Source organism: Chelonoidis abingdonii, chromosome 1 (assembly GCF_003597395.2).
Source record: "Chelonoidis abingdonii isolate Lonesome George chromosome 1, CheloAbing_2.0, whole genome shotgun sequence".
Lineage (NCBI taxonomy): Eukaryota > Metazoa > Chordata > Testudines > Testudinidae > Chelonoidis > Chelonoidis abingdonii.
The window spans coordinates 253,018,983-253,043,832 of record NC_133769.1 but is presented as its reverse complement, the minus strand read 5'-3'; the positions used below and the strand labels follow the sequence as shown (position 1 = coordinate 253,043,832).

The window sequence follows — 24,850 nt, the reverse complement described above, 5'->3', positions numbered from 1 at the left end:
AAACACCAATAAAAAATATTTAAAGCAGTGGTTCTCAACCAGAGATACATGTACCCCGGGGCTACGCAGAGGTCTTCCGGGGGTACATCAAGTCATCTAGATATTTGCCTAGTTTTACAATAGGATACAGAAAAAGCACTAGTGGGGTCAGTACAAACTAAAACATACAGACAGTGACTTGTTTGTACTGCTCTATATACTATACACTGAAATGTAAGTGCAATATCTATATTCCAGTTGATTTTTCATTATATGGTAAAAATGAGAAAGTACACAATTTTTCAGTAATAGTGTGTTGTGACACTTCGTATTTTTATGTCAAGTAGTCTGAAAAGCTTGACAGTCACTAATCTGAAGTTTGCCAGTAGGCAACTACCCAAACCATCTATAAGTAACACTAATGTACAAACAATTAACTATAGCAATTACGAAAAAAAGACGCTTCAAGATGTAGACACTGAAGAGCTCCATCTCACAGCCACTGGTGGTGACAAGGAACTGAGTGGCAGTTGGACCCAGTCCACCCTCTATGCCCTCAGTACGGTGGCACAAGGACACTAAGGTTATGTCTACACAGCAAAGAAAAACCCGCAGCTGGCCTGTGCCAGCTGACTCAGGCATGCAGGGCTCGGGCTGCGGGGCTGAGTCACTGCTGTGCAGACTTCCTGGCTCAGGATGAAGCCTGAGCTCTGCGACCCTCCCACCTCACAGGGTCCTAGAGCCCGGGCTTCAGCCCAAGCCCAAATGTCTACCCAGCAGTGAAACAGCCCCACAGTCCAAGCTCACAGGCCAGCTGCAGGTGTCTAGTTGCTGTAGAGACGCACACTTCCCCCCAGTGGGCATCGCTGGCAAAAGACACTGATCCTGAGCATGAAGAGCACATGTGCTCCAAGAGCAAAATACATATGGGCAAGCAGTCAAAGCAGAATTGTCATCTAGCTTTTAGAAATCCTCAACTCCAACGGTAAGATCCTGCTCCTATTAAAATCTATGAGAGTTTTGCCATTGACTTCAACAGAGCCAGGATTCCAGACTGTTTTTGCCAGGTTGCTATTATGATACCAATTTGGGAGGGGTTACATGCACTTTGGAATACAGGATTAGAATTCAAAATTATTTTGACAAACTGGAGAAATGGTCTGAAATAAATAGGATGAATTTCAGTAAGGACATATGCAAAGTACTACTCTTACGAAGGAATAAGCCAATTACACAAATACAAAATGGGAAATGATTGGATAGAAAGGAGTCCTGTAGAAAAGGATTTGGGGATTATAGAGGATCAGAAACTAAATGAGAGTCAACAATGTACTACTGTTGCAAAAAAAGAGCAAACATCATTCTGGGATGTATTAGCAGGAGTTTTGTAAGCAAGACACAAGAAGTAATACTTCCACTCTAGTCAGCACTGATAAGGCCTTAACTAGAGTATTGTGTCCAGTTCTGGGCACCACACTTCAGGAAAGATGTGGACAAATTGGAGAAAGTCTAGAGAGCAAAAATGATTAAGGGTCTAGAAAACAGGACCTACGAGTAAAGATTGAAAAAATTACGTTTGTTTAGTTTGGAGAAGACTGAGGTGGGGACATGATAATAGTCTTCAAGTACATAAAAAGTTCTTATAAACAGGAGGATGATCAATTGTTCTCCTTATCCACTATGGACAAGACAAGTAGTAAAGACCTTAAATTGCAAGGAAGATTTAGGATAGGTATTAGGACAAACTTCCTAACTATAAAGGTAGTTAAGCACTGGAACAAGTTACCTAGGGAGGCTGTGGAATCTTCATCACTGGAGATTTTTAAGAACAGGTTAGACAAATGCCTCTCAGGAGATGATCTAGATAATACTTAGTCCTGCCTCAGCACTGAATCTAGTTGACCTATCAAGGTCCCTTCCAGTCCTACAATTCTATGATTTGTTATTTGTTAGAAGGCAATTACTTACCGAGTTCTACTTCAATCGAATGGTTTTTTGGATAAACAAACACTGGTGGTGTCTTCTTTGGGCCCTCTAATAAAAAAATTAAAAAAAAAAAAAGATTAACAACCAATTGTCATTACCCCTGCTACACTACTGGTTTTACAATGGTTCTGTTTTATGGGTAGTTGACAATGATGTTATCAAGCACTGAATATTCATGCACATAAAGGTCATTTCTAACTTTCCAATATCTGTAATAATAGATTTTCTTTATTTGGTTAAATGATTTCACTCTAAGATCAAACTGGGCATAAGTTTCACCTTATCTGTAAATATGCAAACATTTTCAGATTTATAGGAATAAATCTATAGGAAGCCTAATACCAAAAAAATTCTCATGATACTCACAAGGGCAGAGGGAAAGAGGGGGGGAGAGAGGACACTTCACTGACATTTTGGATGTTCACTACAAATCTGTGTTTTATGTATGTTTTATCTAGTAAAATAACGTCTGGACTGGAGCTTCGAGTGTATAGTAATCAGGAATTGTATTGTTTTGTGTGCTTTAACAATCACGGTCAGTCTTCAGCAAGTAATAGCTGTCCTCTCACCACAGGTAAAATCCTATTCTATTTAGGCTCTTGTAGAATACCAACCAATGTTATACAAGTATCTAAACCAAAGAGATCACCAAATCAAAAATCTTGAAGATGGAAGTTTCATCTCAAGCAGCCTTTTTTTTTTTTTTTGAAGAATGGTTATTTTCATGGTGGTTCTTGTAGTGTCAGTCAACAATCACAACATTGCATATACATACGCATCAGCTATGACACTAGCAGTGAATTCGGATCTCAGGACTCCCCTTAGATGCACACAAACACGTCTGACAATACCAAAGCTAGTGCTGATACTAAGGCAGTTTACCCATTTTAATATTTTAGGTTTGCTGGAGGCTCAAGGTTTAGAACTAACATTTTATTGTAGAAGGACTAATGTAACTGATACAGATTTTGTTGTAGTCAGCTATTTTATGCCCCAGCCACCTCTTCCTCTCCACCAGTAGTGGTTCTAGCCAATTCCTGAGAACAAGGTGATCACCCAAGCCATAAGGAGTAGTTTCCCAGCAGGTTTGCTTGCATGGGGGGTGTGTGTCTCACACACACACACACACACACACACACACGTGTGTGTGTTTGGTTTTATGCATAAAACTCTTTTGTGGGCATTCCACTACACAAGTCCCTCCACAGTAACCATTAGTTCCCCCAAACCCATCAACTTTTTCTCCCGACACCCAGACACTTAATTTCCTTTTCCCTTATCAATTCTTCTTTTCACGTCATGCCCTCCTTCTCAGCAACAGCTGGTGCTGCTACTCACAGTGGCCGAGATTCCCTCCTTTCCTCCGAGATCCTCACAGAGGGAGAAGGGAGGAACTAAATTAGAGTGAGCAAGAGACTAGCAGGGTAAGATGATGTTCTCAAGTCAAATCTGCTCCCGCTACCTATTGGGAACCTGTCAAATGCCAAATGTGTCAGCAGGAAGACTGGGAAGCTGCAAGATGGGGCCTGAATGCCAGAACACCTCTAGCCAAATGTTAGATGTTGGGCAGATCTGCTTCCCAAGCAACTATGTTTCTGAATGGCACACTGAGCCCTGAATCCTGCAGGAAGGCACTAGAGCTGGTCAGAAGTTTTTTGACAAAATATTTATCAGTCAAAAAATGCTGCTTTATCAAAACTGAAATTGTTTGTTCAACAGAGTCAGTTTAGAATTTCCTGACTTGAAAAACAAATTCAAAATTGCCAATATGTTTTGTTTATACATTTTTTTAAATGAAAACTTTCAGTTTTTTTAGTTCAAAAACTACTTTTTTTCAAATTTTAAGCTAAGTAAACTAAAAAGGTTAAAGTGAAAAGGTTGAAATTGGGAAAAAATGTGTTCAAAAGAAAAATCAGGGTTTTTTGGTTCACAAATATTGGAGATTTTCACTGTATCAAAAAAATCAGGCAAAAAAAACTTATGAACCCCAAGAATATTTGCCAGCTTGGAGAACTGTTCCCTGCCTAGCTCTACTTACCACATCCTTCTCTCTGCAAATTAAAAAACCGTCCTAAATCCATTTTGCCTGTCCCTCCCCCATCTCTGATGCTGTATTTCCCATCCATGTCCTTCTGAGTCAATGTTCTGTCCCTTTTCCTATTTATCTGCCCATATAAAGCAGAAAGTTTGGAAGCCATCACAAAAAAGCACTTGTGCTCCTAGTGCAAGACAGAGATAAGGTCTCAAATGTTTCAGGAGTTACACTGAGATTTCTACGTTATATTTTAAACGTATAATACTTCCTTCCACATGTCTCTGGAGGCCTGTAAATACACATATATACAAATGTGTGTCTCTTCGCAGAGATATACAAAGCCCAATATTCTGCCCTAAAGGTCAACAAAACCCAGGCTCTGTTGGATCAGCAGGAGCAGCTAATCCTAGAGTCAATAATACTCCAATGGAAGTATCCCAGATTAAGCTAGGTGTTTGGTTAAATGCCAAACTGACTTCAAATGCTGTGGCAAACCACAGGGACAGGCAGTAACCCAGATATCAAGCACCCAAAAGCTAATACCTTGAATTGCACCCAAAACCAAATAGGGAACAAGTGAACTGTTGAACTGGTAGAGTGCATTCCTATTGCCTACAACTACCAAAGCAGGCAGGAAAACATGTTTTGTGCCTGCTGTAATCTTCAAGTCTTGTGGGTCCCAAACAAGCCACACTGTGGTAGCCCAGTCCATAAATCGAAGAGGCATAGATTAGTGAAATAAGGACTGGCTTTGAAAGAGGAGAACAAAAATGATTAGCCTGATGCAGAGGAAAAAGGTGATCTTGGCCACCAACTCCATTCAAGTTTCCAGAAGTAGTTGCTGACCCAGCAATGCTCCTAGCTCAGGAAAAACAGGTTTTGTGCAACTTGAAACTGGAATTCCCCCTTCTGGTTATGGATTCTTTCAATTTTTTTGTCTTTTCAGGTGAGCACTTTACAATAATTTAGGCTGTCACAGCTACAAAGACAAAATGCCCTACATTATTTCCAGCTCTGCACATATACACACACTTGATTTTTCATTTTAAGCAGAATTAATTGATTGATAATCTTGCCAAAGGCAATTTCCTCTTATTGTTTGCAGTCAGCACTGTTGTGTGCTCTCACTGGGGCAGTGAATCTGTTTTATACTCCCCTCTACAGAGTCTGATGGACCCTAGTGAATTCTTCAGGTGTAAAAATACTATGCAGATAATGGCCTGTTCTTGCCGAATATTGATCATCTTTTGTCCTCAACTACCTACATAGCGCAAAGAACAAGTGACACCTCCCTATACTACCATCATCACAGGTCACCTCTTCCACAACTGTGTATTGAGACACTGAAACACATGCACAATTATGGGCATTGGCCTTCAGTAAAATAAAATACTGCAGGACCGACAAAATTATTTTGGAAGCGTACTGGTAAGAGTAACAATTCATATACCTTAAGCCCTGGCTATCATTTGCTCTGTTACACCAAGTATATTGAGAGCTTGGTTTCTGGTAGTTTAAATTTTATCAGTAGCTTAGCAGAAATTAGCGTCACATGGTCTTTCACCCTCTCCTTACAAAGAAACAGATCTCAAGTCTAGGTTTTTTTCAACTGCATGTGGTAAACCTTTTTCCATAAGGTGACTGCAAGCCTTAATTTGATCCAAAATACAAGTAGGGAAACGAGTAATTGTTCCAACACAAAATTCTATTGTACTTTATTTCTAACATTCTGGGGAAGAATAATTTGGAAAGTTTCAATGCCTTTAAATTTTACAAACCAGCCGCACTTTTTGAAGGTGAAAGATTAGTAGTACTATGGTGTGCCAATAACTAGCTCTATTAACCCTAAACTTTAAAAACAGGAGAGCCAAAGATTTTTTTAAAAAAAATTTTTTTACTTAACATAATACCTTCAATGTCTACATAAATGGTTCGTGAAACGTTATGTTGTATTCCCATATAAGTATATGTTGTCTGGCACGTGTAGTTTCCTTTATCATGCATAGTTACGTTATTAATCATAAGATAGATGTCACCCTTTGAAGAGAGAAATCTGTTGTCTTGCAGTAATCCAGGTTTACATTCCTAAATAAAAGCAAAAATAGCTGTGATTTGGGAGTATTAATAAAATATTGATTATTAAAGCATTTCCCAAAAAAAAAAAGTGTTATTTCAACCATGTAAGATACAGCTCCCTGCCCAAGGTGTATATACTACCAAATATTCTCTGAATATGGCAAGGTAGTTGTCGAGTTCAATATGAATTTTTAATAACTGCCAATTTAATGTACAGAGCTTTGGTACTGAAACACTGACAATATGTCATTCTATTTTAAGAGACACTACCAAGACCTAAAGTGAAAATGTTTTGTTAGGGTTTTTTTTTTTTTTTTTTTTTTTTACATAATAAAATGGGAGTCATATTCAAAAACAGAAGTCATCTTGAATTGAAAAGATTCATTCTGAAAAAGTCAAAAGGCAGCTTTTTTTTTGCAGCTGACACAATTCAGTAAATTCAACACAAATTTGTAAAATGTTTCAGTTGACCCATGCGTTTTTCAAAAAAAAAAAAAGTTAGTCCAAAAATATTTAGTCAGCTCTAGCTAGGATATCTATCCAGATATTTAACCTTTACAGCATATATTCGTGCTGTTTCTTACCTGGCTGGCATAGGCATTTAACTATCTTGCAGGAGCTAAGTGCTTTCTTCCTATACTAAGAGATCACAAGTAGAACTCATTTCTTCTTCCTGGCAGTGAATAACGAGGCCCTTGAATTAATGGATTTTATTTTTTGTTTTTATTTTGGAAGAGATTATGTTTTCAAGCACCTAAACAGATTTTTCATTATGTTCTCTTCCAATTAAAACACTGTTTTGGAAGTTTCATTGGAAAACTTCTAAGAACAGTTTCCCATGATACTCTAGGGAAATAGGTAAGAGGGAGAATTAGTCAGGGAGCACATTGCATGGCTGAACCATCATTTTGGTCTTGATATTAAACATACTGTGTATTTTTTAAACAATGGATTACTTTAATTTCCCACAGAGTGCAAGGAGGTGTTTGTACGAGTATTAATATAAACTCCAATTTTTAAAGCAGTGTAGGTATCCCCTCCACCTAATCACGGTGCATGTAGAAATATGCAATTTCTCCATCAACCAGACCCCCAAAAACCACTTATGACTTTGAAGATCAACAATTTGAATTGTAGCTAGAAGCGAATAGAAAGTCAGCGCAGTGTATAAAGCCCCCATATAGCATGCTCCTTAAAGCCAACCCCACTAAATAAGTGTGCTACCTCATTGTGACAGCTGTAGCTTTTAGTTAATTTTCAAGAGTAAATCTCTTGTACAGTGCATTATTGGTGACAAATGCATAGATCACTGGTGATTTATATTGGAGTTGTATGTCACTGCAATCATTGTGCTAATATGCATATGAAAAAAAGTTTGGCCACTAATGTCTAAAACAACAAAAGCACTTCTAAAACTGTATGCCCACCTATCATCAATGAGGCTGAATCACTACTCGCCCTCCCTCCATCATTTATACAGGAATATGCCACTTCTCTAGATGCTTCCCCAGGAAAATCATCATCACCTCCATCTTGCCTAGACTGAGTTTCAGTCAGTTTCCTCTGATCCTGGGCTTCAGCAGACACACAAGCACTCGTGCCCCTAGCCAGACAGAGGCCCACCTATAAAAGAGCTTCTGGGTTTTGACCTTTACACAGAAGGCCAGCTGTTCCCCTAGATAATTTAGCTTGCTTTGGGACCAGAATCTAAACCCTCTCAGATCTGTGTGGCCTAAAATGTCAGATACTTTCCTATTACTGAAGCAGAAGATTTAACAGCTTTGATGAGTTCTATTTTCTTTGAAACCGAAGCTGAACTAGCAATGCAGAGTGCCAGATTATTTACTTAATCTTTAGTAGACAAAGCATGTCCAACAGGTTTTTACGAATTGTAAGCTACAAAAGGAAAAAAAAGTGTCCAATTGCATGATTAAAAGTGTAATGTGTTCATCTACTTCATATTTTTAACCAATTACACATCAAAGTAACATATAGCAAGATCATACTCACATTTTTGATGCTGAGATATTATGGACTATCTTACAATTAAAGTATAGATCAGAATCCTTTAGAATATGCTTTGGAAAAATAGAGGGGTTGGGTTTTTTAAATGTAAGCACATTCTTATTATATTTCCTATAATATTCCAATAGATTTGGAAAGTTAGGTAGCCATTCACATTACACAGAAAAAAAATCTTGTCTTTTTCTCATTACCATGCACAGTTAGCTTACTAGAAGTGTTAAATTATATGATAGGGAATATTACAGTAAAAATACATATATACCGTACCTTATACCACTGTATTTCAGGTGCGGTATTATTTTCATCATTAAAATATTCCAGATCAGGACATGTAATCTTTCCACCAATTGACATAAATACTTTTTGTTTATACATAATTTCTCCATTAAAACATAAGCCATCATTGTTCTTGAAAACATGTAGATGTATATATTCTTTGTCAGAGCTGTCAGAATTCCTGTAATGAGAACAGCAACAAATTGGACCATTACTAGTACTTCCCAAGTCCACAGTAATGCAAGTCAGGCTCTGGATCCCAGACTGGAAAGGCACAAATGAGACTTCAGCCAGAAGTCAAGATTTTCAAAAATGAGTAAAGTTGGGCTTCTAAATCCAGATTTTAAAAAGCTATCCATTTCTGATAATCTTGGCCAAAGTCTACACCATTGCTGATCAGTGTTAAAAGTTTTGTGAAGTGACTGAACTCTCCCCCCTAGTCATCTAGAGCAGTTCAGGGAAAGCCTCTGGCAGTCCGGGACAGTTTGTTTACCTGCCACATCTGCAGGTTCAGCCGATCACAGTTCCCACTGTCTGCAGTTCACCACTCCAGGCCCGCGCTGCTTCCCGCAGCCCCTACTGGCCTGGGACAGCGAACCTGCGGATGCAGCAAGTAAACAAACCGGCCTGGCCCACCAGGGACTTGCCCTGAACAAGCAGTAGACCGGCTCTGAGAAGCACTGATCTACAGTCACTAAATAGTCTAAAAATAATTCAAAGGAGAGAAACATGATCAAAGACAATTTTTACATTATCAGGCTAAAATTTCTTTTTTATAGTTTACTTTTAGTATTTCTAGGAGTCTGAAAACAAAGTGAAATTGGAAGGAAAGAGGTTAAGGGCAGTAAGAATGGCAATACCATACCATGTCATCCTTGCTTCTGTGCTGCTGCTGGTGGCGGCTGTGCCTTCAGAGGTTGGCTCTTGGTCACCAGCCGCCGCTCTCCAGTTGCTTAGCTCTGAAGGCAGCGCCTCCACCATCAGCAGCAGCACAGATGTAAGGGTAGCAGTACCTACAATAACCTTGCAACCCTCACCCCCACACACGTCCTTTTGGGATCAAGACCCTACAATTACGACATTGTGAAATGTCAGATTTAAATAGCTGAAATCATGAAATTTATTACTTTTAAAATCCAACGACTGTGAAATTGACCAAAATGGACCATGAATTTAGTAAGGTCCTTCCAACAGGGATATGCACTTGAACCATTTTTTTAAAAAAAATATATAAGATTTGGGTTATATCACTGCTCTGCAATCAGGTCCCATCTATATATTTTCATTCCCACACAATGGGGGAAAATAAGAGGTGCCTAACAGACTATTGTCACAACTCAAAATTGAGTATTTAAAAACTGGGTAAGCCCGACTCCTAATTGAGTTAAAATAATGCTGGATTGTTTGATGGGATGTGCAAGAGTAGCATTCCCTCTTACCCTAATGCTTGCCAATTTTTGACAAGTTGCCACTTCAAAGGTTAATGGGATATACAGCCTAGGTCAGGGGCATAAATCAAAAGTTCAAGCTCTAAGCATGGTCAGTGCTATTTACCCCTGTCAGCAATGCCTCCAGACTATGTCATTCCATTCGCAATCCAAACCTGGTGACCCTAATTCATGTCCTTGTGACACAGATGTTATATTACTGCAGTGCACTCCGGATTGGGCTACTTGAAAAGCTTATGTTGACGATAGCCAATGTGCAATGAAAACATCAGGATAAAAAGGAGAATTCCTGCCCACCCACTGCGGTGCTTTTTGGAAAAAAATCCTGTTGGTACAGAATGAATATTAGGCTTTATTTCTAATGTATAAAATCCTAATATAGATAGAGCCCTATGAACAAAACTGAGCTTCTGTCACCCTATGAAGTAAGGAGAAGTGGGATTTTTAAATCTCAAAGGAAGATGAGAAGAATTGCTTTACTTTCTTCTTTGCTTCTACAGTACTGGCTCTCTTGTTTTGGACGAAAGATATTCTAATCATCATCTTCATCTATCTGTCCTCTTAAAAAAACTGAAAAGCCTAAAGAGTATTTGACAAAGCAGTCTGTATAACATGGTGCCTGGACTTTCAATAAGTTGTATTTCTTTTACTCTTAGTACTTTAACTCATACTTTAAAATAGTGTTTAGTGAGACATGTAAAACTACTGTAGATAAGTATTATTTTTAAAACGTGACTGTGACTAGGCTAAATTCACCTCACCCCAATATTTCTCAGTTTCCTGATTAACTTAATCAAACCAAGGAAGTAAAACTGTTTTACTGTCTGTCAGAAACAGACTATAAAATTAAATATGAAGTGATTCATTAATAGTTAAAAAGCTTACTTACAAATTTACAATTCCAAAAAAATTCAATTAGTTAATAGTTCTAAAGCACTTTGATGAAAAACCATTATACAAGCATAAAGTATAATTTTAAGCCAAGTTCTACTACCATGGAAGAAACTCAGATATATCAGTATAGTATCAAAAACAGAGCTGAAAAGCTGTCTAACTGTTTCCAAGCAAATATGTAAAAGTCTTTACACACTAGATTAACACCAAAAATACATTTCTGTCCTTCATGTGTGATCATTTTTCCCTTTTGTAGAACAATTTTGCATGTAAAAACATTTATAAAAATACATGCCCTTACCTTATGTTACATTCATAAAGTCCTGAATCTTCTAAAGTTGCAGGAATAAACCAAAGCACGTTATCTCGCTGATGGATTCTGGAACGTGTCTCTGTAGTTATTGGTGTATCGCTACCATTTCTATACCAAGTCAGATTGTAGTCAGAGTGAAATGTTGGAATTTTAGCTATTTGACAACTGATAGCAGTAGGCTCTCCTACAAGTACGAAATGACTAGACAGCTTCCTTTGTTCTAAAAAAAATAAAAGAAGAAGAAATTACCAAAATTGTTTCTTTTTTTGTTAATTTTTCCTCAATTTTACTGGCAGAGGTTACTTAAATTATTCAGTTACAAAGATACAAGACTGATCAGTTATTTTTCAATAACAATTTATATTATTGTTTGCATTTGTTTAGCACCTTCCATTTGAGGACTTCAAAACGTTCACAAACTTTAAGTCACACAATATCCTTTAAAATAGGTGGTCGTACAAGAGCTATATTTAACTCCAGTAGCCTCAATATAGAGAGCAGTATATAAAGATGTCAAATTCATTGAGCTTCATGATCTTCAGGATGTAATTTTCTTGTTCTTTCTATTTAAAGACAAGCAGTGAATGTTAATACTCTACAAGATACTAGACTGGCAATGTTTACATTGCCACAATAAGTGCTGTACAGGCTAGGGGCAGTGCAAGTTTCCCCCACAGTGCTCTAGACAATGTGACTCAGTTCTAGACCTGGTGGGACCAAATCCAAGCTGGAGAGGGCATGTCAGTGGTGGTTTCTGGCACTGGAGAACATGATAGGCAAGAAAGCTGACAAAGATCTGAATCTGCAGCATGTAACATGACCAGACGAGGTCAGTAGCAAGTCAACCGTTCAGACCAAGTAGTCTTCAGTTTTAGCATATATCCTGTGACCAATCCTGCAAGTTGCCATGTCTCCCCCACACTTCAAGATTTTCATTTAATATGGCAAACGTTGCTTGAGCATTACACTATGCGACATGCAAAGCGTAAGCAGGACTTCAGTAATTATGACTGTGTAACAAGTTAAGGCAAGGCACGTACACTTGCAAGAAGTCCTTAAACAAGAAGATAGGGACTGCAAGCATTCAGACCTCAACAGAAGACAGAACAACAGAGATCTGCAGAACTAACGACAGAGATCTGCATACCTAAGAGGTCAGTTTAACCACAGCCATATAAACAGAGCAGGTCAGTTGGCCACAGAACCGATTTCACACTTTTTCTTAGTTTTATAACACTGAGTGTCCAAAATACTTGATAAAAATTGAATCTTACTGAAAAGCTTCTAAATCCATGATATATTGAATTGCTATACAAATCCAGAGCTGCATTTTTAAAGAGGAAACCCACATTCATATTTTACTGCATAGAACCTTAAAATTAAAATTTTTCACTTACCAATTTAGTCCTCGTTTTTCTTCCCCTCCTCCCCCCTAATCCGGTCTATACCATTTGCCAAATAATTTAAAATATATTCGCTAGTTTTCAATGGAGTACAAAATCAATTTGAATCTGTTCAAGACTGCTCTTGTTAAGAGGGGAAAGGAATGTCATTGCTTTGTGCAATCCTAATTTCTATTAAGTCAGTACACAAAAAAACTGGGAGCTACATACACAATTTCAGGACCAGACTAACATTATGCCCTCTAAGGCTGCCAACACTTTAAATATGTTACAGTTTACATAGAATTGAAAAGATTTTTTTAAATTTATTTATCTATAACTTTCCTGAAATACCTAGAGAAAGGGTGGTCAAACTGTGGCTCACGGGCCATATGCTGCTCTTTTACCGTTAAAGTGTAGCTCACAGAGTGCCTCCCCCCCACCCTGCCTCACACTCCATTCTCCATCTACCAAACATGGGGTGGGAACCTTGTGACCTCTGCCTTGCAGCACAGTGCTGAGGCAGGGACTTCTGCCCAGAGGGGAGAGAGAGTTTCGGGGCTTCTGCCCCTTGAGGCATACCTGCCAGGGCTTGGGCCTTCAGCAGGAGTGGGGTTGAAGCTCAGGTACGCCCTGGCTCTCAAACTTCTGAAGATTATTGAATGCGGCTAGGAGGGTCAGTAAGTTTGGCCACTGCAGGCCTAGAACCATAACCTTAGTCATTAGGGCACCTTGTACAACATGTCACCACCTTAGCAATAAAAACACAAAAGTAAGATCTTGTCACTGCCTTATACTATCATGAATTTAGAATTTCACAGACCAGTGTTTCCCAAACTGGGTCGCCGCTTGTGTAGGGAAAGCCCCTGGTGGGCTGGGCCAGTTGGTTTACCTGCCCTGTCCGCAGGTTCCGCCAATCACGGCTCCCACTGGATTGCGGTTCACCGTGATCCAGTGGGAGCCGTGATCGGTGGAGTCTGCAGACAAACTGGCCCGGCCTGCCAGGGGCTTCCCCTACACAAGCGGCATCCCAAGTTTGGGAAACGCTGTCATAGACAGAAGAAATAGTTAGTAAAGTCACTGACTTACATCCTCACTGCAAATTTTGAATTTCAATTAATTGTTTGCAAAAACAAACAGTTTGTTTTTCAGTAATAAAAGTATACATTTTTTCACTTATTTTACTGAGATACTGTGCGTACTTGACTTCACAAGTTATCCCCTTCTGGAATTTCTGAGTGTTTTGGATAAATACATTTGAATTCATAAGCACCAGAATGTTATTGACAGAGACTATTAACAAAGTCATATAATCTCTCAGAAAGAAAGATTAGCCTTGCTATTCACTAAACACAACAGTTCTACTCACTGGGATATTATAGATGCTGTAACAGACAAAGAAAACTCTCTTCAGTAATACAGTTCATGCTCCACTCTGTTACAAACAGATGCTAAACAGAATTTCTATCCTATAGAGTCCTTACAGCTCCATGGCAAATGAAAGACATTCTTCACTGTGACAGAAGTTAAGGAGAGTTGTGGCTTCCAAGTGAATATGGAGATAAGATTACAAATTCAGTCTTTAACCCTGCAATCATAAACCCAAAAAGCTAGATTCTACCTATGACTGGAGCCAGAAATTGCCCGCTAATAGGTGCGCAGCTATCACTGTCTAGGACATTCTGAGTAAGCTCAAAAGCACTAACATGGGGGTTCAAAAACTGGGGGTCGGGTGGCGCGATTATTACATGGGGCGGGGGTTGTGAGCTGTCAGCCCCCACCCCAGACCCTGCTTTGCATCCAGCATTTACAATGGTGTTAAATATATTTTAAAAAGTGTTTTTATTTTATGGGGGGGGTCTCACTCAGAGGCTTGCTGTGTGAAAGGGGTCACCAGTACAAAAGTTTGAGAATCACTGCACTATCACCTATATGGATGATATCTACCACTGGTGTGCTGAGATATTGCACACCTCGGGTATGCAGATGCTACATCGTAAACAATGCTGTTATAAAAAGGCCGTTTTAATTCTAGAAATAAGTACTTTTAAGAAAGATTAAGACACCTATTTTTAAAGTTTCCTTCTATATTTGTACAGTTTACATTTTGATACATTTACAAGTCTGTCAGGCCACATATCATGGAGTCATCATCATCTTTGGTAAAATGACACCCTAGAAAGGGCATCCAATCAATACACTCACCTCTCTGGTATGGCAGAGTGCAAGACAGCCTTCTCTGTTGTACTATTACTGAACTCATGTATATACTGAAAACAACTCATTTTAGAAATGATTCAATTATTAATAAATGCGTTTGACTTACCAGCATTGAACGAAGAAACATAAGGAATTATACAGCAAATGAACCACAAGGAAGAGATCATGTTTTGCTGCAGAGAAAACAAGATATTTCATTAACATGCTAAAAGCGGTCAATTTTTTTAAAATTATGTAATTTTGTTATATAATGTATGGAGGTATTTTACAGGGCAGATAAAAGAAATAAACAAGTAGCAAAGGATGCTTATATGAAAAAGCAGAGCTCCAGACATATTTGCAGTATATTAAAACGTCAATTCAAACTTCAAGCAGCTTATACATAAAGTTCTACAGTGCATTGGGAAGAATTAGCTGTTCTTAACACGCATGCTCCAGTTAAATGCTGGAGAAGATGAATACCTCAGTTTGTGCATGCGTTAGTGTGTAAAACAATGCTGACCAGCAGATCCCACAGCTCCGAAGGACTGAATCTTCTTCTCTAGATCTTCTTCTTTTCCCCCCAATTTATAGACCTGCTTTCTCTAGAGATAGTCTCTCCACCTTAAAGCACATGTCAAGCCCTCTCCCAACTCGTCTGTTGTTAACCAGCTTCCAAGTCCCTTGCTCCTTCCCATTATGACAACCTCCTCCCTTCCAAGTAATAAGGAAGTATTGCATCATTTTAGCTAAATTAATCACACATTTATTTGAATGTAACTGCCTCTCTAACCATTCTGTTTCTGTCAGAGTTTTCCACTGACCACATTTTGGGAGTCTCTGATCTAGACTTCTGCAGATGGTTTGCCTAGGTCAGGGGTCAGCAACCTTTCAGAAGTGGTGTGCCGAGTCTTCATTTATTCACTCTGATTTAATGTTTCGTGTGCCAGTAATAAATTTTAACGCTTTTAGAAGGTCTCTTTCTGCAAGTCTATAATATATAACTAAACTATTGTTGTATGTAAAGTAAATAAGGTTTTTAAAATGTTTAAGAAGCTTCATTTAAAATTAAATTAAAATGCAGAGCCCCCCGGACCAGTGGCCAGGACCCGGGCAGTGTGAGTGCCACTGAAAATCAGCTCGCGTGCTGCCTTCGGCACCCGAGCCATAGGTTGCCTACCCTTGGCCTAGGTCACTGTAGAAGCAGCAGCAGAATTCACCCACCCCCAAGTTCACTCTCTGTTCAGCTAGGGAAGTTTCATGTTTATTTTTGGACTTCATCTTTTTTTTTTTTTAAAGAAATGTTTGTGAAATCTTAATATGTAATCAAAACCAAACAGCTAATGGCTGGATCTGAGCTAAGCTTCTCTAGTGACAGTCACACAAATAAGTTTTGGTGAAAAAATAAAAATTTCTGAGCAATGGGAGATAATGCATAGATTCTGAAGGTAGAACAAGAAGAAATTGGTTTAATCTGCAGCAAGGGATACTGAGGTTAGATATGAGGAAAAACTTTCTAACTAGAAGGACAGTTAACCACTGGAAAAGGCTTCCTAGAGAGGTTGTAGAATCCTCCCATCATTGGAGGTTTTTAAGAACAAGTTAAACACCTGTCAGGGATAGTCTACCTGACCCTGCCTCAGTGCAGAGTGCTGGACTTGATGACCTCTCGAGATCTCTTCCAGCCCTGCATTTCTACGATTCTATGATTCATTCAAGAGAACTTGGCTCTATTACAGAATTTAACAACATCCAAATGTGTCCTCCTTTCGGATTTGTTGCTTGAGAAAGCATTCATACCTCAGTCTTTATTTAGCTCTCTTCTATGTATTTTTCCTGACATATGCCAAGGGGTTGGTCACCATCCTTGAAATTTAGGTTTACCTGAAAAGAAAAACAAAAATCTTACAAAAGTGTCAAATGCATCATGCAAACAAGAGCATAACAAATTTCCAAAGGCAAATTTCCAGGGTCATTCTAAGCAAGTCAGCAAGGAAATAGCTTCAGTACTATAGAGCAAGATACTTTTTCGTTTAAAGACCTCTGGGTAAATCTGGACCAGGTGTTCATGTATAGACCTCAAAGAACGCCATCTCTAGCACCACATTCTTCATTTTTAAATATGAATTATGAGATACAATATAGCAAAAAGGCGGCATTATACAGGTGTCAGAGTTAATGCCAATCAAAAGAGAGAAGAGGAGGGGGAAAAAAACCAGATAAAGAATCTGATTGTCAAAGCATACAATCTGAGAAAGCCACCCCTCCCTGACTCAGATGATGAAGAACTAGACAACCCAGTGGGATCTATACAAAAATTACTCCAGGTTAACTTGACATATTTAAATCAAGACAGGATATCTTCCTGAAAGACATGCTACAGCTCAAGCAGAAATTAGGGGCTTGATGTAGACGTTATTGGGCAAGATTATTTGTCTTATGTTTTGCAGGAGGTCAATGAGATCACAGTTGTTCCTTATAGTCTTAAGCTATGAGAATAATTTAGCTCCAGAAACTAAGTAAGGTGAGGGGGAGAGGGAGAGTATACACATTCACAACCATGCCACCAGACTCCATCATGTCATATAATGTCCTCCTTATATATAGACAGAGCAGGGAGACTAACTGTATCAGCTCTCATAAGGGGTTAGAAGGTAATGTTCACTGTTGATATAGATGCAAGTATATCTGTATTATATGACCCTCACCAAGCCACGTCATCGTTGGCAGGAAGAGGAGTCATGTTTCTTGAAACTTTTATGAAACAGCCTATCACACCCACTGATAGCCCACATAGGAGTTTTATGCAGGACTCGTGTGTTTGCTCTGGCAAAATTACCAAAACCACAAAGCCTGTTGGAAGCAGATTTTCTGATGAAGCACAGGTTAATTTTAGATTTGACTAACAAGCTGATTTGTCAAACAGTGGTAAATGATTTGAGGAAAGAACTCTTTGTGATTCCAGTATTACATGAGCCATAACCCAAAGCAACATGCATAGGTGGAAGATTATACAGTTATACTATATTCAGACACTGTTTGGCCGTACAGCTCCTTAACAGGCTTCTTACTCTTTCAGCTTACAAGTGATTTAACCTCTACTGATGGCTCCAAGATAAAATATCTAATATGGTTGAGTTAGCCTTTTGTTTACAAAAGCCCCCTGTCATAAACAGATAGTTAAGGGTTAATGTCCTTTTACCCGTAAAGGGTTAAGAAGCTCAGTAAACCTGGCTGAGACCTGACCAGAGGACCAATAGGGGGACAAGATACTTTCAAATCTTGGTAGAGGGAAGTCTTTGTTTGCGCTCTTTGTTTTGTTCGTTGTTCACTCTTGGGACTAAGAGGGACCAGACGTACATTCAGGCTCTCCAAATCTTTCTAAATCAGTCTCTCATGTTTCAAACTTGTAAGTAACCAGCCAGGCAAGGCGTGTTAGTCTTATGTTTGTTTTCTCAACTTGTAAATGTTTCTTTTTGCTAGAAGGATTTTTACCTCTGTTTGCTGTAACCTTGAATCTAAGGCTAGAGAGGGTTCCTCTGGGCTATATGAATCTGAGTACCCTGTAAAGTATTTTCCATCCTGATTTTACAGAGATGATTTTTACTTTTCTTTCTTTAATTAAAAGCTTTCTTTTTTAAGAACCTGATTGATTTTTCCTTGTTTTAAGATCCATGGGGATTGGGTCTGGACTCCCCAGGGACTGGTGGGGGAAAAGGAGGGGGGCACTAGTCTCAGCTAAAGTTCTGGTACTACAGGTGACTCTTCCACGTTAATCAATCAGGCCCTGCAGCACCATGGAGAGATACCCTTTCCTGCTGATAAACAGTCTTTCTGTACTGCAACTGGGAGGTGTGACTGCAGCATGTGTACACATACCTGAACTAGCTTTGATCTAGCTAGGTCTAAAGTGGCTCAAACTTTATGATGTTCCCAGATTATGCTGCCACAGCTTCACTACTATTGTTATTTGAGCCATTTTTGATCTAGCTAGATCAGGGGTTCTCAAACTGCGGGTCAGGACCCCTCAGGGGGTCATGAGGTTATTACATGGGAGGGATGCAAGCTGTCAGCCTCCACCCCAAACCCTGCTTTTCCTTCAGCATCTATAATGGTGTTAAATATATAAACAAGTGTTTTTAATTTACGGTGGGGTGTCGCACTCAGAGGCTTGCTATGTGAAAGGGGTCACCAGTACAAAAGTTTGAGAGCCACTGCCATAGACAGTCTTTGAGCCTCCATGAGCACCCAATCCCTCTAAGACAGTATCTATAGCAATAACTCCCCTGACTAGCTCACATATTGAGAAGCCTGATTCACATCTGATGGATCATTCAGATGGTGAATGAGTCAAAGTGTCCTCTCAGATGCAGAGAACACTATTGGGAGAGGAATAGGAGGAAGCTTTGTAGTGGCCCCATGGAACTACAGGCCCACTGAAGACCATCCACCCAGGAGGCCATTGATCCCAAAAAAGATGGCTGCCATGAAGGGGAAGACCTCGATGACCTCCTGAGAGCTGCTATTAGTACTAGCAACATTTCAGAAACACTTGGTGCTGCTGTTAAACCAAAGGGCAGTAAACTGTACTGGTAGTGTTTTCCTAGGAAAGCAAAGTGTAGAAAGCATCTGTGAAACTGCCAAGTTGGGCTATGTACTCTCAGCCAGTCTGTAAGAAGGGAGATGTAGGATAGATGGCTACATGCCCTGTCTTGTCAAAGGATCCACAGACATGAGAGATCAGCTATTCAGGGCATAGACATATGCTAAGAGATCCAAAAGGTATCCCCACTGAATAACTTCCAAAACCCAACTGCGCAAGGTCACAAGAGACCAAAACATTGCTAACTGAAAACTACCACTGGAGCTCCACCCCAGACCATGCTGCCTGCAAGTCATGTTTGCTTTGAGGAACCTGAGATCTGACTGGAGAATTTACCTGCACTGCCACATTACTCTCCCCACATCTGTTCTATTTTCTTTTGGTGTAGTTGAGTCCTTTCCTGTAAGATTTTCTATACTGGCCTTCACGGAAGGACTCCCAGCTTTGGACTACGGTCTGTTGTCTCTCCTATATTGTTTGCCGGGGGCAAAGGTCTCATTTTTCCTACTAGTGGCTCTCCAACTTGATTCAAGGTATTGCTGAGCAGCTTGCAATCTGTGGAAGTGGCTAAAAGCAGTTTAGCCTGTGAGCCTGCCTTCCAGCCCTGGAGCCACATGTCAGCGTGCTACCACCTTATAGCCCCTGGCCCAAGCTTAATATCTGAGGGCATCCAGGGAAGAGTCGGATACAAATGCAGCAAAGGACATCTCTTTACAGAGAGACATGTCCAGTTTAACAGGCTTCCTGTGCTTTAGAGGTACTGTCAGCCACATTTAAACCCATGCCTGGATTATTCTGGCAAAACAAGTGGGGACAGCTCAAGCTCCAGAAATGTGTTGCCAATTCAATCCTCCCATCTGTGGGATCCTCTACAGGAATGGCGGTGTCCTTAACTAGAGAGGCAGGTCTTCAGCCACCTTTAGAACAGAGGCCAGATTTGATTCTGATTGGGTGGACATCTGTAGCACTATTTAGCCACCCTGCTCTGTCTTTTGGCCTTGTCTGGAAGCCCCACTCCTCCTTGATAATGTTCTGAAAAGGGAAGATTTACAGGAATATACAGTTCTACCTTGGAACTAGAGAAGTACTATCACCCAGTAATCTCACTTTATCAGACAGGCTTTTCCTTTTCTCCTTCATAGGGAGTTCCTCTAGAGGCATATCTAGTAAAGATGTTGGCCTTTACAAGCATAGTGCTAAAACAGATCAGAAGGAAAATGCTTATCCTAAATCTCTTCTTTCTGATCTGGGTCAGAAAGATCACCTTCCATGAAGAAGAATGGGACAAGATCCTTTTGACGGTCACGGAACAAGGAAACCCTAACATCACCTGCCAGGAGATTCCACTGCTGTAGTCTGGAGCCCAACAGCTAGACTAGAGCCAGTCAACAATTTTAAGCATTATTTTCGTTCTCAGTGACCCAGAATTAGTAAAGTTTGACTACATTTATTTCAGAAGCATTTGGCTGTAGAGCAGTGTAATTTACCCCAAAAATTACACAGCACAGCAGTATTTCCCACTTACCAGAATCTTTTAAGACAGGATTTCTCAAACATGGGTCGCCACTTCTGTAGGGAAAGCCCCTGGCAGGCCAGGCCAGTTTGTTTACCTGCCCCATCCGCAGGTCTGGCCGATCGCGACTCCCACTGGCTGTGGTTCGCTGCTCCAGGCCAATGGGAGTTGCTGGAAGCGGCAGCCAGTAAGTCCCTCGGCCGGAATCCGCAGCCAGTGGGAGCTGCAATCAGCCGGACCTGTGGATGGGGCACGTAAACACACAGACCCAGCCCGCCAGGGGCTTTCCTTACAGAAGCAGTGGCCCCTGTTTGAGAAACCCTGTCTTAAGAGAAAAACATTTAGATAAAGATACTTTTTAAAATATCCATGGGTCTGAATTAAGGATTAAATTAACTCTATTTTCTGTGGTAAAAGGTGGTTTTATTATGCTGGTCATCTAAGATTTGGAGAGTCCTGTTAACTTCCCTGCTTTTAAATGTTTTGATTTTGTAATTGATATGAGAAGTAAGCACATCATCACTCACCAGTCTTAACTTGGTTTAGAAACACTCTCTTCTGAGACTAATATAGAAATGGGCCAAATGTGTAAAAGTCAAGTAACGAAGGAGGATAGGGGGAAAGAGACTCAGATTTTTGCTAAAGTTCCTGATGAAATCCTACGCATCTGGGATAGATTCCCATAGATGGCCATGACTGCGAATGACACTAATTTTATGGGCTCAGTCTGGCTTCTAACTAATATCTCATCAGCACAAGCCATTTTTAAAACCAATGATAATGCTGCCCAAGAGAGACCCAAGACTGGAATAACAGAGTTGCTTGTCAAATTTGATGTGCAGTCGCAGATCTGCATATGGAAACCTGACAATCTCTTACCCCACCAATACCTCACTCTAATCAATACTTGATACTGGAGATTGACAAAATCCACTTGCTAGTGGCTAGCAAGATGCTGTCTCTAGTGAGTGTAAAGGCCTATGCTATACTTTTCTGAAACATTTCAGTATTCATTTAAAATACTGAATTTCTAGCTCTTATGGTTAAAAATAACCTTACAAATGTAAACCAATACATTGTTGTCGCCTGAATTTGCAGACTATGTTCAGTGCTTAGCCAAGCAGACGTGGAAAATTAACACAACTGATAGATTTCATTGCTAGTATTCAGTGTGATTGTTAAAAGTCATTTCAGTTTCACACTGCTGGCTTTTCTGGGACAGCTATGAGTAGAGGCAGAGTCAAAGTCAAAGTGCAGTTACTCACTTTTTTGGGGGTGGTTGTCTCCTGCAGCCGGGACTCCCTTGCTTCCACCACTCCTTGCATCAGTCATTATACAGTCAACTTCAAAATGACAGCATAAATTATGCATATGTTAGTTAGAATGACTTTTTCTTTTCAGATAAGTATCATTCCAATATATCTTGTTACAGATTCAGCATTCTGGACTTATTTGCACACACTGGACAACATAGCAAAGAAAGTAGTAAAGTATTAAGGACAATTTCAGATCCTGGGTCACTGTCAGTTAACCAAAATTAAGTCTCCTTATTAGTAATTTCAAATATATGGTTTCTGGTGATTTTTAGAGGATTTCAAAGGTTAATTCCAAAATTTGTCCCATTTTCTGTTACAAATACTTCCGAACACTACACGGAAAGAGTGCAGTACTGCTACAATTTTACTTTCTAAACATGATTTCCTACCTGTGTTTGAGTATAATCATATATTATTTGTAAGTAGACAATGCAAACCTAAAATCAAAATCACTGACTAGCAAGGAATCTAATGCTTTATAAGCAGTAAAACCAAAAAATAATAAACGAAGACATCCCAGCCATGCTAACATACAAATAAAATCCAAAACAAAATAATAAATTCAACTAAAATACAACCAAATTTAACCCAGACACTTGAAATGGATCAAAATTTTTGGCTGAATAGTTTATTCACTGAAAAATATAGTTTCAGGTCACCAAAGCTAGTTGCCAATATGAAAGAACTGAGTGGTTTGGATTCACAGAAAGAGTGAGGATGTCTCTGTTGCCCAAGGTTAGAGCACTCACTTAAGAGGGGGAAGACCCCAGCTCCAATCTCTGCTCCTTAGCAGGAATTCAAGTCTGGGTTTCTCAAATCCCAGGTGAGTGTCTTAACCACTAGGCTATTAGTACAAAGGCAGACCTGACATCACTAGTTTTATTAATCTAGCCCTTCACTTCCTTTGCTTTTATTTAAAAAAGCCAAAGGTTAAAAATGCCTCCAAAACAAAATACTCCATTCGACATTCCATTCCTTTTTCAATTCACAAAAAAATGCCAATTGGTTTTAGTCAAGCCGAATTTCTGGGTTTTTTTGGAACTGTCTGTGAACCAAAAATCAGTTTTTCCCACAGCTGTACTAGCACTGAGTTTCCAGACTCAAAACCTAGTATTCTACTGTTTACAACAGCAAGCAGTGTATCCAAATATGTGGCTCCAGACAAGAAATGTGGTACTTCCTATTAACAATGGAGACATACTATACTGAAAGTGCAGAAACAAAGCTGCTCTCTGTAAATCAAAGTAGCAATTCACAAGGTGACAAAATACACAACTTTGAAAACTTGACAGTGTTAGTATCTGTTTGCACATATCCAGTTTCCCTAAACATCTTTTTATATGATATTCTTTACCATTAGATAAATCCAGTTTGATTCGTAAGTAGCATTTGGGGACAACAGTAAGAAACTGGTCAAGAAACTAACATCAAATACTGAAATATGAACAAGAAAAGGCCTGGTTTCAGAACGAAGCTACAGTTCAACCGATTTACTGGCATCTATTCCAAAATAAAACAGTCACAGAGACACTAACTCCTGCCACCCCACCTCTATAACGCCTTCTACTGATAAGAAGTTCAAAAAAGCTCAAGAAATGGCATCCATTTTTGTGAAATTATTTATAAGAGCCAGTCCCTAATCAAATCAGTTAATGAATTCGTCTGTTGGTGATGCATCCTACCCTCCCTAATTTCACTTGCCACCAATTTGACAGGCAAGGCCATGTAAGCATGCAGGAAATTAATTAACTCCTGCACACAAGAATATGCAGATAGATACCCTGAAGCGTCACACCCAGGAAACCACAGGGCTGTAGCTTATGGCAGTGGTTTTCAACCTGTGGTCCAAGGACCCCTGAGAGTCTGCAGACCATGTCTGTGATTTCCAAATGGGTCCGTACCGCTATCTGAAATTTTTAGGGCTCTGCAAATGAAAACAAGACGTAGAAAGCCACTGGCTTCCAGAGATGCTGGAACAATTTGTATAGTGGGGGTGCTGAGAGCCACTGCGCCAAACCTGTAAATGCACCCTATCAATATACGATGGAAACCGCTTCAAGCCAGAGGGTGCAGACCACTCCTAGTTCCAGCACCCATGCTAGCCAGATGTGTTTCTCAGCCAGCCTGCTTTCAGCTGGATCACAAGAGTTCCTGCAGAGGCTGCTGCTGCAGATTTTGCAAGATCTCAGGGCAGCCCCCCTGCCCGCGTTCCACAACAGCCGCTCTAAGGGCTCCTGCTGCTTCCCGGGAGCCCGGGGACTGGGGGCTTCTGGGGGGCGGGGGAAACCGGCGAGGCAGAGTTAGGGAGCGAGGCTGGGGCCAGCCCGGCTCTGGCTCACCCGCACCCGGGGCACCACAGAGACGCCCCCTCCACAGTCCCCTGCAGGCTCCCCCGGCGCTCCAGGGGCTGCAGGGAAGCAGCAGCCCCCTCGGCCGCCGCCGTGCCCCGGAGCAGAGACCGCCGCAGGCTCGCAGCTGCCAGCTCCCAGCCCCGCCACGCCCTCACCTCCGCCAGCTCCGTCCGGGCGCCGTCGGCCGCACTAGCCCCGCTTGCTGCGGCCGTGGCGCTGCGCAGCCAGGCGCGCTCCGCCCCCATTGAGCAAGGAGCCCGGCCCCGCCCCAGCCCGGAGCGAGCGCCCTGCCGCAGCAGGCGGCCCCCGCGGGCGGGCTGAGGACCTGCGGCGTAGCCCGCCCGCGACCGCCGTGCACTGAGCACCCCACAGCGGGGGCAGCGCTGCGTGGCGGGCCTCGCCAGTCCCTGCGCCCCGCGCTCAGGTGCCTCGCTCCAGTCCAGGCTGAGGGCGC

The 24,850-nt window shown here is 40.6% G+C and overlaps 1 protein-coding gene across 3 annotated transcripts in view; it reads right to left on the bottom strand.

Annotated features, from left to right (window-relative positions):
- Nucleotides 1-24,625, bottom strand: part of LOC116832859 (interleukin-1 receptor type 1) — a 45,805-nt gene extending 21,180 nt beyond the window's left edge. Inside the window, exons 1-8 of one of the 3 annotated variants that reach the window (XM_032793943.2) lie at nucleotides 24,552-24,625; nucleotides 21,995-22,072; nucleotides 16,414-16,497; nucleotides 14,741-14,807; nucleotides 11,021-11,252; nucleotides 8,369-8,558; nucleotides 5,911-6,085; nucleotides 1,948-2,013 (exon numbers count right to left, since the gene is read on the bottom strand). In XM_032793943.2, the coding sequence (XP_032649834.1) occupies nucleotides 1,948-2,013; nucleotides 5,911-6,085; nucleotides 8,369-8,558; nucleotides 11,021-11,252; nucleotides 14,741-14,801 (724 nt within the window). In that variant the 5' untranslated portion in view covers nucleotides 14,802-14,807; nucleotides 16,414-16,497; nucleotides 21,995-22,072; nucleotides 24,552-24,625. Of the gene's footprint in view, nucleotides 1-1,947; nucleotides 2,014-5,910; nucleotides 6,086-8,368; nucleotides 8,559-11,020; nucleotides 11,253-14,740; nucleotides 14,808-16,413; nucleotides 16,498-21,994; nucleotides 22,191-24,551 lie in introns of all 3 variants that reach the window. The other 2 variants (XM_032793941.2, XM_032793946.2) reach the window with 2 other exon arrangements.
- Nucleotides 24,626-24,850: the final 225 nt, after the last annotated feature.